The 14475-nt window shown below is 45.9% G+C and overlaps 1 protein-coding gene across 3 annotated transcripts in view; it reads left to right on the top strand.

Annotated features, from left to right (window-relative positions):
• Positions 1–4459, top strand: part of Slc2a3 (solute carrier family 2 member 3) — a 60839-nt gene extending 56380 nt beyond the window's left edge. For all 3 annotated transcript variants that reach the window (XM_013110514.3, XM_040737961.1, XM_013110516.3), the window contains 2 exons: positions 692–895; positions 2273–4459. In XM_013110514.3, the coding sequence (XP_012965968.1) occupies positions 692–895; positions 2273–2473 (405 nt within the window). In that variant the 3' untranslated portion in view covers positions 2474–4459. The remainder of the gene's footprint in view (positions 1–691; positions 896–2272) is intronic.
• Positions 4460–14475: the final 10016 nt, after the last annotated feature.

The following is a 14475-nucleotide window of genomic DNA, read 5'->3' as shown; positions in this document are numbered from 1 at the left end:
AATCCTCCAATTACCTTTCTATCATGTGGGTCTGGGGCACCGGAGTCAGGTCCTCAGGTTTGATGGCAAGCACCGTTTTACCCACTGAGCCATCTTGCAGGCCCTGTCTGGTTTAATTCCTAACAGACACCTTGAAGGCCAGATGTTGGTAGTTCACACCACACCTGTAATCCCACAATCTTTTTTTTTTTTTTTGAAACAGGGTTTCTCTGTATTGTTTTGGAGGCTGTCCTGGAACTTGCTCTGAAGACCAGGCTGGCTTTGAACTCACAGAGATCCTCATGCCTCTGCCTGCCGAGTGCTGGGATTAAAGGTGTGTGCCACCAATGCCCAGGTTTGTAATTCCAATCTTAACAAAGGCAGGAGGTTCTCCACAAGGTGTGGTGGCACATGCCATTAATCCCAGCGCTCTGGAGGGTAGAGGTAGGTGAATCTGTAAATTCGAGGTTAGTGTGGTCTGCAGATCAAGTTCCAGAACAGCCAGGAATACACAGAGGAAAAGAGTGTCTTGAAAAGAAAAGGTCTTGTAGTTACATTTCCAGGTGTTGAACTGGTCTTGGTACGAAACGAGATGGTGAGGAGAGGGAGTGGTCTGGATTCGGCAGCACTCGGGCTTCTGGCTCCCAAGAGAAGTGACTGCTTTATACGCCATGCTGCCTTTTTAACTGGGCTTTGTTTCCTTCTCTTACAGGATAAGTATGAAGCCATGAGCTTTGTCTGTATTGTGGCTATCTTGGTCTATGTGGCCTTCTTTGAGATTGGACCGGGCCCCATTCCCTGGTTTATTGTGGCTGAGCTCTTTAGCCAGGGCCCGCGCCCAGCTGCCATGGCAGTGGCTGGCTGTTCTAACTGGACCTCCAACTTCTTGGTTGGGATGCTCTTCCCGTCGGCTGCAGTAAGTAAATTTAAAACCAAACATGGTCTATCACAAACCAACCTACTTTAAGCTGACACTTAAGATGCACCTTAGTAGTAGATACTCCAGGGCAGATTGTGTGTCAAGAACTTTAACCCAGGGGCTGGAGAGATGGCTCAGTGTTTAAGAGCACTGACTGCTCTTCCAGAGGACTTGGGTTCAATTCCCAGTGCTCACATGGCAGTTAGCAACTGTCTACAACTCCAAGATCTAACACCCTCACATAGGTACACATATAGGCAAAACAACAAAGCACATAAAATAAAAATAAATTATAATTAAAAAAGAAAAACTTTAACCCAGATTTCCCACAAGGAAACGAGAAGTGAAGGACGGAGCCAGGCAATGTGGTTTGTGCCTACAATCCCAGCGCTTGTGAGGTTGCGGCAGGGAGGCTTGGTATGAAGTTGAGGCAGCCTAGGCTACAGTGAGGGCAAAACTGGAAGCCTTAAGGACCTGAGATGGTTGGTGGATAGTTCTGCTTAGGAACAGAAGGACAGCACCAAGTTCCTAAGACTTCCTAGCCCCCATATTAAAATCATCATATCAGTCGGTATTGATAACTGGATACTCCTAAATAAAGGCTCCATAGTCTGAAGGATGACCTAGATCCAATTGGCTGTATAAATATTTCCTATTCTCACAGCTCTTTCTAGAAGCCTGAATTTTTAAACCTCGTGATGAAATGTTTTGTTTTGGTTTTTGGTTTTTTGAGACAGGGTTTGTCCGTATTGTTTTAGAGGCTGTCCTGGAACTCACTCTGTAGACCAGGCTGGCCTTGAACTCACAGAGATCCACCTGCCTCTGCCTCCCAAGTGCTGGGATTAAAGTCTTTTTTTTTTTTTCTTTTGAGACAAGGTTTCTCTGTAGCTTTGGAGCCTGTCCTGGCACTTGCTCTGTAGACCAAGCTGGCTTTGAACTCACAGAGATCTGTTTGCCTCTGCCTCTTGAGTGCTGGGATTAAGGGTGTGTGCCACTACCACCTGGCTGATGTCTTAAGAGCAAACCCTCAGAATGGCCAGACCTGGTGGCACACTCTTATTTCTAATGATTATTATTTTACCGGGGAGGCAGAAACAAGCAGATCTTTTTCAAGGCCAGCCTAGTCTGCAGAGTTAAGCCTGTTTCAAAAATCAGAAAATCCTCAGGTGTTTAGAAAATAAAATCCTCAGGTGTTTAGAAGTAGCTAGTTTGAGTGACTAAAAAAGAATGATACCGAGAATTGCAGAGAAACATGGTGTCTTCTTAAGTGAAGCGGCCTAGCCGTTCATTCAGTATGGAAGAGTTGTAGCTTAAGGCCAGGCAGAAATGAGACAGTCAAGTGCCAATGACCAACCTTCTTCTCCCATTTCCTAGAACTACTTGGGATCCTATGTTTTTATCATCTTTGCTGCTTTCCTCGTTATCTTCTTAATCTTCACCTTCTTCAAAGTCCCTGAGACCAAAGGCAGGACTTTCGAAGACATTGCCCGGGCCTTCGAGGGGCAGGCTGGGAAAACCTCTGGTGTGGAGATGAATAGCATGCAGCCTGTCAAGGAGACCCCTGGCAATGCCTGAGGTGGACCTCCTTCACCTCCCTCCAACGTGGACAGCAACCTCCCCAAAGCGGGGAGACCTCATCAGGATGAACCAGGACCGCTTGTGGACGCTGCTATTGATCCTCTGTCACCCCACACACTCCATGAACACTCCTGCTGCACCCAACGCTGGGGCTGGCTGGGTCACCAATGGCTTGTTAACTGTTTCATTTCTTGGATATTTCTCTAGTGAACCTACCTTCATGTCAGGAGGGAGTGGCTGCAGTTCCTCTTAGTTCTAGGATCTCCTTTGCCTAGGGAGTAGGAGTGGGGTGCAGCCCCCATTCCCCAACCTCAGCTTGCCAGGAAACAAACAGACCTTCACACCCAGTGTTGGGGGGCACTGGGGATTAAATGGGAGCCCTCAATTTGATACAACTCTGCACAGCTAAAGTAACTCGAGTTTTATTTATTTTATCTTCAGGTTTTAGTGCATAAATATTTATTTTTTTAAGTGTAACTTTACCAAATAATGAAAGAGTAAGGAAATTAGGTCGGAGGGAGGTGTTTAAAGAGAGGTTTTGAGGAAAGAAGGGTTGGTGCTGGAGGGTGATGGTGCAACATGAATGGAGAGTAGACATTGTGGTGGACATGTGAGCTGCCTCTGTTCTACACAAAGACTCTTCTGGCTTCTTTCTCAGAAGAGCGAGTGCCTGTAGGGAAAGGCTCACAGCTTTCTGTGGGCCTTTTAAGATTATAGTTTATGTAGTGTTACTTGAAATCTATGCTTGTTACAAAGATGGGCTTTGTAGTTAGTGGTGTTGGTGGCCTTTTATTTTACATGGAGTCCAGAGAAGGGAGAAGGGCTTGTACAACACCTCCCCTTCCCCCTGCCTGTCCCGATGAACTCTGTTTTCTTTTCCTTCAGTCAGCCCCACTACCTAACTGGTGAGCGAGCCATACAAACGAGAAACTTCAATGCAGTAGCTCTCGATAAGCATTTCTTATTTCAATTTTGTTTCTTAGGAGATTTTATGTGTTCATTTAGTTTTATTTTGATTTAAAGGGATTCATAGCTAACTTGGACTTTGTTACCTCAGCTCTGGGAGAGGGTTTTTTTCCTAAATGATTCTTAATTACCTTGTTTGGGTACCTTGTTGCTCTGCGGTCATGGCATGCTCGTCTATGTCTGTGACACTCTCAGGCTACCGTGTTACCATGTTCCTGTGATAGTGTGCTAAGTGCCCGAGGGGCCTTGACTCTGGAGACACCTTAGGGACAGTGTGGCCCACGCCTGGGGCTGTGAATGTATGTGCACTGGCACTTTGCTCTGGCTGTTAAGAGCTTGTTTCCTCTGTTTCTATGGAAACTCATCCCTGTGTACATGAGCAGCAGTGCCTCTACTGGGTGGGGTTTGCACTGGGGTTAGATCCCACTCATCTGGCTCCCCATCCTTGAGGTTGGGGATGGAAGGCTCCGCCTCACTCCAGTTTGAGGGATGCTGGGAATAGGAAAGAGCCCTGTGAGGTCAGGGCTCCTGATCCAGCTGTGGGAGAGGGAGGATTTCTTTGAAGGGACTAGTATGTTGGGAGGAATGCCAGGATTCCCAGCAGTCATAGGTCACGGATCCCTCCACAACCCATCCCCTCATTCTCCACTGGTTCATAAACGGAGATGGCCCTTCCTCCTTTCCCATCACTGGATCCCTCGGTCCCTCTTGGTGCTTACACATTCCAGGCCCTTTAGGCAAAGCCTTGCATATGTAACAGTATTTCAATACCCAGTTCAGTAGCCCTGTTCGTTACTCCCTGTGGTCATTGAGACACGGGATAAAAAACTCACAAAGCTATGAAGAGGGCCTTTGCTGGAAAGGTGTCTCTAACTTACCTCTTCTGCTCCTCAGTGAGTTGGCAGTAATGCTGAGTGGAATCTTCCCATTGTCAATGGCCAGGTTGTGAATATTTCCATATATACTTTCTATTAATGTTACTGTAGTTTCTGTTTTGAAATAAAGATTCTGAATGTATGTCACGTCAAGCTTATTTTTTCCCCTTTTGTTCATTTTCATTGGGCTTTTAGCAATCTTTTTAAATTCTATCTGTGAGGCTAGGAATATAGGGAAGAGTGTTGTCCAATGTGCATAACATCCTAGATTCATCTACCATTGCGCATACCAGGTGTGTCAGTGTATACTTATAATGCCTGCGCTCTGGAGGCAGAGCCAGGGTGAGCATAGGTAAATGTGACGTTCCAGCAGACAGCCAGTATGAGGCCAAACACAAACCACCCGGTTAGGGATACCAACACTGCCAAGCCAGGCAGTGGTGGTGTGTGACTTTGGTCCCAGCTGAGGCTGGTGGATCAGGATCAGCCTGGACTACAGAGTGAGTTCCAGGACAGCCAAAGCTGTAACACAGAAAGCTTTCTGTGAGAAACAGCAGTTCTCCTACAGGGGTTAATTGAAAAATCCTTTCCATGGTGGTGTTGGCTCTTCCCCCACTTTGCTCAGGGTTCTCTTTCCGGTCTTTATGAAGTTAATGCCATGCATTTACGGAGGTCAGTATGACCATCACTCCTGAGGATGACAGGCAGAGTGTCCCCGTCGGCCCCCGGGGCAGAGTGACTGCCTTTTGCTTTGGTTTGCCGTTTGTTTCCAGCCCCTGTCCATATAAAACACCTAATGTACCTGTTCCTGCTCCGCACCTTCATCCGTTAGTGTTGATTGGGTTCCTGGCCTGGAACCCTCCCGGCACAGGGATTAAAGGGGTGCACCATGCCACAGTGGCTTTCCCTTTGTTTGTTTGGGGGCACACTGGTCTGGGATTCACTATGTAGACTTTGTTTGGGGACACACTAGTCCGGGATTCACTATGTAGACCAAGCTGATCTCCAACCTGGCACTCTGTCTGGCCTCTGTCTTCTAAGTGCTGGAATTAACAGGAGTGTGCAGCCACACTTGCCTTCCAGAATATTCCTTACATCGTGGCTCTCTGGATGGGAGGATGGTGCACCCCTCCCTGCCTATCAGGAAACTAGTTGCTGTCAAGCTAGCAAAGGGTTTTCATCTTTGCTTCCTTGCAAGTCTTGAGCATGAATAGAGCCCTCCTGAAGTTACTCTACTGCTTTCCCCTTCCAGTTACTCACCACTCCACTACCAAGGCCAGTGAGTCATTATCCTATAGTTTCGGTTACGTTGCTTTTATTCATTCTCAAAACACGTTTAAGACAGGGTCTTCTGTAGTCCATGCTGGCCTGGAATATGATAAGTAGCTAAAATGACCTTGAATTCCTTAGCTTCCTTCTCCTGCCTCCCATGAGTAGGGAACACAGCCATGCACCACCAAGCCTAGTTCCTGTCAGATTTTTTTTTTTAAAGATTTGCTTATTATGTATACAGGCCAGAAGAGGGCACTAGATCTCATTACAGATGGTTGTGAACCACCATGTGGTTGCTGGGAATTGAACTCAGGACTTCTGCAAGAGCAGCCAATGCTTTTAACCTCTGAGCCATCTCTGCAGCCCCCAGACTCAATTCTTAAAAGTTAGGCTCTGAACTTCAGAAAGACATTGATAGTATATACACCCATGCTTCCTCAAAACCTCTCCAAATAAAGTAGGGGACCCGGAGAGATGATTCAGCAGTTAAGAGCATTGGCTGCTCTTCCAGAGGGCCCAGGTTCAATTCCCAGCAACCAGATAAAGGTTCAAACCTGTCTGGAATTCCAATCCTAGGGAGCCTTCCAATCTGACACTCTCTTATGGCCTCCTCAGACACAAGCCATACAAGTGATAGACATATACATACACATAGAATAATATACAATAAAATAACAATTAAAAAGCCAGACTTAGTGGATGAGTTCTTGTAATCCTAGTTCCAAAGGTCTCTGAAGCTTTCTGGCCAGACAGCCTAGACTAGTTTGTGAGCCACAAAAAGTGAGAGACCCTGTCTGAAAAAGGACAAAGAGGAAGAAAAAAAAAAATTAAATAAAAACTTGAGTTTGGAGCCAGGTGGTGGCGGTGGCAGCGGCTCACCACACCTTTAATCCCAGCACTCAGGAGGCAGAGGCAGACTGATCTTTGTGAGTTCGAGACCATCGTGGTCTACAAGAGCTAGTTCCAGGACAGCCTCCAAAGCCACAGAGAAACCTTGCCTCAGGCAAAAAAAAATCTTAAATTTGATTTTGGTTTTTGTTTGTTTTGGTTTTTCAAAACAGGGTTTATTGGCGTATCCCTGACTGTGCTAGAACTCACTCTGTAGAGCGGGCTGGCCTCACAGAAGTCCACCTGCCTCTGCCTCCTGAGTGCTGAACTTAAAGGCACGAGCCCCACCCCCCCACCCCTTCACCCCCAGTTGATTTTGTTTTTAGTGAGACATGTCATGCCTTAAACTTCCAGCAATCATCCGGGTTTTGCCTCCCAAGTGCCAGGACTACGGGCATGTGCCACCAGGATTCAGCCTCCTTACCTGGAAATGACAATGCCTTTCCCAACACAGCTCAAGCCTGGCGCTTTCTTAGCATCTGTGTTAGAGGCAAACAGCATAGAAGCATGAGGATCCATCCATTTTGGCAGCTAGCCCAGTACCCAGGGTCTGAGTTGTTGGGAGGGAATGGCAGACTCAAACAAAGGGAAGGTGGGGGAGGGCACAAGATAGAACCTTCTAGGACATCCCTCGTGTCTTACTTTGTATTTTCTAAGGTTTATTTAGGACTTGGGAGTGTCTTGGCTATTCAAAGCACCTGTCACTCTTCCATAGGGCCCAAGTCTGGTTCCCAGCACCCACATGGTGGTTTGGAGCCACCTCTAAATCAGTTCATGGATCCAATACCTCTTCTGACCTCTGCGCATTGGCTGTTCTTCCAGAGGACATGAGTTCAATTCCCAGCAATCACATGGTGGCTCACAACCATCTGTGATGAGATCTGGCACCCTCTTCTGGGTTGTGAGCATGCAGACAGACGCTGTATACTAAATAAACAAATCTTTTTTTTTTTTAAAGATTTATTTATTTATTACGAACACAACACCCTGCCCCCATGTATGTCTACACATCAGAAGAGGGCACCAGATCTCATTACAGATGGTTGTGAGCCACCATGTGGTTGCTGGGAATTGAACTCATGACCTCTGGAAGAGCAGTCAGTGCTCTTAACCTCTGAGCCATCTCTCCAACCCCTAAATAAACAAATCTTTTAAAAAAATGCCATTAAAAAAAAAAAAGGAATCCATGCCTGTTCTCCTCTTTGCACTTTGGAGGTGGAAGCACGAGGAGCTGAAATCAAGGTCACGGGGAGTGGGGGAGGGGCATGTTCTGGGTACTTCAGAGTTTCTCAAAACTAAGAAAGAGAGGGAGGAAGGGATGCAAGATGAACTCAAGGGCCAGGCAGTGGTGGCTCACACCTCTAATCCCAGCACTTAGGAGGCAGAGGCAGGTGAATCTCTGAGTTCGAGGCCGGGCTGGTCTACAAGAGCTAGTTCCAGGACAGCCTCCAAATCCACAACTCGAAAAAACAAACAAACAAAAACAGAATTTATTCTCCAGCCACACTGAGTACAGGATGAACTCAATAAATTAATATGATTAAGTCATAGCCCTATGATCCAGTCAAATTCTGAACCAGTTTCAAATCTGTGTTCCAGATTTTTCTAAGAATTTGTTGTTTTTCTGAGGAAAACAACCATAAGAATAAATGATAACAAACCACTGTATCCTACCATCCAATTTTGAACCCAGAACATATACGAGTTCTGCAATATAGACAGTAAGTAAAATGATTGACAGGGTCTTGGGTAGTGCCACATGCACAGGGGACCCACTCTAACTTGGGTGATCATTCAGAGCAAGAAGGCTTCAGGACACTCAGCTGGCTGTGTAGACGTCTGTCGCTCAGCAGAAAGGTGGGCCTTCTCATGAACCAGGAGCCCTGGAATGGCTACTGGGAAGGTATGCTGACAGTGTACATGCAGCAGAAGAGACCAAACATCCTCCTAAATCCAGAAATCTCAGAACAAAAGAACAAAGAGTCACACTAGCATCTGCTTTTCTGTTTTTGTTTTTGCTTTTGTTTTTTTTTGTTTGTTTGTTTTTTTGTTTTTGTTTTTCCCCAGGACAGAGTTTTTCTGTATTGCTTTGGAGCCTGTCATGGAACTAGCTCTGTACACCAGGCTGGCTTTGAACTCCCAGAGATCCACCTGCCTCTGCCTCCCGAGTGCTGGGATTAGAGGCTTGCGCCACCAATGCCCAGCCACACTAACATCTGTTAAGACATGATATTTAGCCAAGGGAGTTAAACATTAAGCATTGCTTCTACTAATTGAGTTTATACATATTGGTTTTTTGTTTGTTTTTTGGTTTTTCAAGACAGGGTTTCTCTGTAGCTTTGGAGGCTGTCCTGGAACTCGCTACATATTGGTTTTTCAAGGCAGTATTTCTCTGTGTAACAGCCCTGGCTGTCCTGGAACACACGAAGCCCCACCTGCCTTTTCCTCCTGAGTGCTAGGATTCTTTTCTTTATGGACTGGTTGATTTCCTCACAATGAAAAGTCAAGATTTGTCTTTGGACTCAGCAATCAGGAGACAATATGAGATTTTACTTAGAGGTAGAGACAAGAAGACAAGGTGAAAAGTGTCTTTGAGGTTATCCTAGGCTGTATGAGACTCTCTCAAAAAAAAAAAAAAAAAAAAAAAAAAAAAGGGAAGGGGGCTGGGGAGGTGGCTCAGTAAGAGCATTGACAGCTCTCCCAGAGATCCTGAGTTCAATTCCCAGAGACTACATGGTGGCTCCCAGCCTTCTATAGGGGGATCTGATGCCCTCTTCAGGCAGGAAGCTGTACATACAGATAGAGCACCATATACATAAACTAAATCTTTAAAAAACAAAAACTTCCCAGGTGTTGAAATGGTTCAGTGGGTTAAGGTGCTTGTCACAGAGGCTGATGACCTAAATTCTGCCCTTGGGATGCCCATAGTGGAAGGACAGAACCAACTCCTGCTCTGAGTTCTCCTCTGTCCTCCACAGGCATTGCCACTGTGACATACATGTCCATCTCCCAGCAAAAAAAATAAATAGGAAAAAAAAAAAAAGGTTTTGGAGACATGTAGCCCTGGTCACGTAGATCTTCCAGCCTCTGTCTCCTAAGTGCTGGAATTAAGCACTGTGACCCATGTTATTAAATTAAAAAAAAATCAGTCAAGACATAAGTGTGGCAGGGGCAAGAAAAGAAAAAAAAAAATGGATGGGATGGTAGCTGACACCTGTAGTACCCAGAAGACAGGAAGCTGAGTTCAAGGCAAGCCTGGGGATATATAGTGAATTTTCAGACTAGCCAGTGTCACAAATTGAAACATACACTCTACAGACATCACACCAACACACACACACTCTACAGACATCACACCAACACACACACACTCTACAGACATCACACCAACACACACACACACCCTACAGACATCACACCAACACACACACCCTACAGACATCACACCAACACACACACACCCTACAGACATCACACCAACACACACACACTCTACAGACATCACACCAACACACACACCCTACAGACATCACACCAACACACACTCTACAGACATCACACCAACACACCAACACTCTACGGACATCATACCAACACCCTATAGACATCACACCAACACACACACACCCTAAGACATCACACCGACACACACACACACATTTCTTTTTTAATTTTTTTTATTTATGTATTGTGTATACAGTCTTCTACCTGCAGGCCAGCAGAGGGCACCAGAACTCATTCAAGGTCGTTATGAGCCACCGTTTGGTTGCTGGGAATTGAACTCAGGACCTCTGGAAGAACAGTCAGTGCTCTTAACCGCTGAGCCATCTCTCCAGCCCCACATTTCATTTTTAATATTTTCAGACACATTCTCATGTAGGTCTTGCTGGTCTCTGTTGGGAGATATTCAATTATACTGTGAACCCTGGGTTTGCATTTGTGTTAATTAAATAAAATTAACATCGAGTCAGGAGGCAGCCTTAGCTGTCCCAGAATTTAACCGTGTAGACCAGACTGGCCTTGAACTCACAGAGATCTGCCTCCTTCTGCATCTGGAGTGGTGCTTCCAAAGTGTAGGGATTAAAGGCATGAGCCACCACTCCTGGTTAAAATAATTATGTTTTTTTCTTTTTTCGGTTCATGTTTTATTCTTTTCTCCTCTTGTTTTTTTTTTAAAGATTTATTTATTGGCCGGGCGTTGGTGGCGCACGCCTTTAATCCCAGCACTCGGGAGGCAGAGGCAGGCGGATCTCTGTGAGTTCGAGGCCAGCCTGGTCTACAAGAGCTAGTTCCAGGACAGCCTCCAAAGCCACAGAGAAACCCTGTCTCGAAAAACCAGAAAAAAAAAAAAAAGAATAAAAGTAATGCCAGCCTGGTCTACAGAGCGGGTTCCAGGACAGGCTCCAAAACAATACAGAGAAACCCTGTCTCGAAAAACCAGAAAAAAAAAAAAAAAGAATAAAAGTAATGCCGTAATGCCAGCCTGGTCTACAGAGCGGGTTCCAGGACAGGCTCCAAAACAATACAGAGAAACCCTGTCTCGGAAAAAATAAAAATAAAAGTAAACAGTCAGGCAGTGGTGGCGCATACCTTTAGTCCCAGCACTCGGGAAGCAGAGGCAGGTGGATCTCTGTGAGTTCCAGACCAGCCTGGTCTACAAGAGCTAGTTCCAGGACAGCCTCCAAAGCCAAAGAGAAACCCTGTCTCGAAAAACCAAAAAAAAAAATTTATTTATTATGTACACAGTGTTCTGCATACACATATGTCAGCTCGCCAGAAGAGGCCACCATAGATAGTTGTGAGCCACCATGTGGTTGCTGGGAATTGAACTCAGGACCTCTGGAAGAGCAAGCAGTGCTCTTAACCTCTGAGCCATCTCTCCAGCCCCTTTTTTCCTCGTTTTTAATTTTTTTTTTGTTTTTTGTTTTTTGTTTTTTATCAAGACAGGGTTTCTCTGTATTGTTTTGGAGCCTGCCCTGGAACTCACTCAGTAGACCAGGCTGGTCTCCAACTCACATTGATCCACTTGCCTCTGCCTCTCGAGTGCTAGGATAAAAGGCCTGGGCCACCAAAGCCCGACCATCCTCTTTCCTCTTTTGGGGCCTCTATTTGACTCTTTTTTTTGTTTTGTTTTGTTTTTCGAGACAGGGTTTCTCTGTATTGTTTTGGAGCCTGTCCTGGAACTCAATCGGTAGACCAGGCTTGGTCTCAAACTCACAGAGATCCGCCTGCCTCTGCCTCCTGAGTGCTGGGATTAAAGGCGTGCGCCACCACCTCCCGGCTCTATTTGACTCTTGCAAAGGCCTCTTACTTCATTAAGTATATATATCTACATACATCTAACCCACCTTTGCCATAGATTCCCACTTGGAACCACATGTGATTGAGGACTATGGTGGTGTCCATCCTACTGTTATTAGCTATGAAGTTATAGCTGGGAAACAGTTGGGAGATTGGTGAGCCCAATGCAACAGGGAACAGGTAGGGGGAGCTGTGACCCTCCAATAAATTTAATGTGACTTCAGTAGCTCTGCTCAAAGTAAGTCACTCAGTCTACTCTGTGGTTCAGAATCCAGGTTTCAGGGTTGAAGGCATAGTTTAGGAGGGGAAGGAGCATGTGTGAGGCCCTGGGTACCAGACCCAATGCTACACTAGCTTAAAGCTGTTTTCACATTTGAAATGTTCACGGAAGGCAAGGACAGCAGTTGACACCTATAGTCTTGGCTACTTTGAGGGCTGAGTCAGAAGGCTCCTCTGAGCTCAGAAATAAAGGACCAGTCAAGGTAATATAATGAACCCTATCATTTTTTGAAGTACATTAGCATTTAGTGATGATATTTTATTGTTATTTGAGACAAGGCCTTACTATGGAGCCCAAGCTAGCCTGAAGCTCATATTCTCCTGCCTCTGCCTCCCAAGTGCTAGGATTAAAGGCATCACCTGGAAACATCATGATATTTTTTCTTCTTTCTTTTATTATTTATTTTTAAATTTAAATTAGAAACAAGGTTGCTTCACAAGTCAGTTCCAGGTCCCTCTCCGTTTCCCTCCCCTCCTCCCGTGCCCTCCCCCCAACACCCCCCCCAACATCATGATATTTTAATAGAAGCATATACATTTGGGTTAAGTGCGCCACTACTGCCTGGCAACATCAAGATTTTTTTTTTAAGGATTTAAAAATGTATTATGTATACAGTTTTCTGCATGTTTGTATGCCTGCAGGCCAGAAGAGGGCACCAGATCTCATTACAGATGGTTGTGAGCCACCATGTAGTTGCTGGGAATTGAACTCAAGACCTCTGGAAGATAAGCCAATGCTCTTAACCACTGAGCCATCTCCCCAGCCCCAACAGCAAGATATTTTAACATAAGTGTGGTATGTGGATTAAGAGAAAGAGATTCACTGAGAGCTTGAGTGTGGGCTTACAGAGAGTCTGGGTTAGCCAGGTGTAAATGCACACACAGTTAATCTCAGCACTTGGGAGGCAGAGGCAGGAGGATCTCTGTGAGGTCAAGGCCTGCCCAGTCTACATAGTGAGTTCCAGGAAAACAAAGGCTATGTCGAGAGACCTTGTCTCAAAACAAAACAAAAGCACACACAGAGACTCTCTGAGATAAACCCACACCCCCTTAAAAGTGAAACAGCTAGAATATTGTTATACATACAGCAACGTTCCAGCAAAGCAAATGTTGTGTTAGGAATGGTCAGGTGCTGACTGAAGAAAACAGTTAAAAGTGCTTGTTGCTTTTGTACTCCCTGTAACATCCCTGGCTATCCTGGAACTCACTGTATAGACCAGGCTGGCCTTGAGATCACAGAGATCTGCCTGGCTCTGCCTCCCGAGTGCTGGAATCAGAAGCGTGTGCAGAGGGAAGCAGAAGAAGGCAGAACTCTGTGAGTTCGAGGCCAACTTAATCTACACAGTGAGTTCCAGGACAGCCAAAGTCTATGAAAGTAATTAGGAGAAAAGCAGAAATTCAGCAGCTGAGCGGAGCAGAAAAAAAGGGGGATTGCTATGGTTGCAGGGTTTTTATGATGACACTTATCTGTTTGGGGGAGTAGGGGAGGGGTGCATGCCACTGCCTGTCTGGAGATCCGAGGGCAACTGCGTGGAGCTTTTTTCTCTTTCCACCGTGTAAATCTGAGAGACTGAATCAGACTTGGGTTTAGCAAGCTCCTCTGCCCACTGAGACAGCCTGCAGGCCTTCTCTTGTTCCTTCTGGGGCAGGGTCTCAGTGCGCAGCCCTGGCTAGTCTGAAACTCAGTGTAAAGGTCAAGTGTGCCTTGAACTCACTGACAACCCTCCCATGAGCTTCTGGCTCCCTAGGCCACCACACCTGCCCAGGACTCAGGTTTGTTGTTGTTCTTAGTTTAAAGCAACAGAAAAGGCCATAAACTATCACAGGAAACTAAAAGACAACCGCTTGTTGACTCTGGTGTTACCCACCACCATTGCCCACTCCTTTAGTGACAGACAGAGACAGTTTACTAGGAGAACGGGAGCAGCTAGTGAGCTGCAAAGACAGACGCTGAACGCCCTGATCTAGCTTTACTAACTTTCTTCTTCTTTTTGTGGGCAGTTTTCTTAGATTCATTTTACTTAGCAATCAAGGGTGTGTGTGTGTGTGTGTGTGTGTGTGTGTGTGTGCGCGCGCGCGCGCGTGCACGAGCACTCTGGAGTGCTTGTACATGCCTGCAGGCGTCTAAGCAAGTGAGAGGTAGGGCATCCCCTGGAGCTGGAGTTACTAGCAGTTGAGAAGCCACCTGCCCTGGTGCTGGGAACCGAACTCGGTCATCTGGAAGAGCAGCCCCTAAACAGTCTAATTTTAGTTTTAATTCACTGTGTATAATAAGCCTCCTTAAAAGCTTGAAAAGGTCGCCCCAAAATTAGGAAGCTGTGAATTTAAGTTAAGGATTCCCCCCCCCCCCACACACACACACTTCTTTTTGGCCTTAGGCTCACGGAGAGTACAAGTTAACATGCTATGAGAGTGAAA

The sequence above is a fragment of the Mesocricetus auratus genome, unplaced genomic scaffold, assembly GCF_017639785.1.
Source record: "Mesocricetus auratus isolate SY011 unplaced genomic scaffold, BCM_Maur_2.0 Super-Scaffold_100676, whole genome shotgun sequence".
Taxonomy (NCBI): Eukaryota; Metazoa; Chordata; class Mammalia; order Rodentia; family Cricetidae; genus Mesocricetus; species Mesocricetus auratus.
The sequence above is the reverse complement of the archived record's forward strand: the minus strand, read 5'-3'. Positions and strand labels throughout refer to the sequence as shown.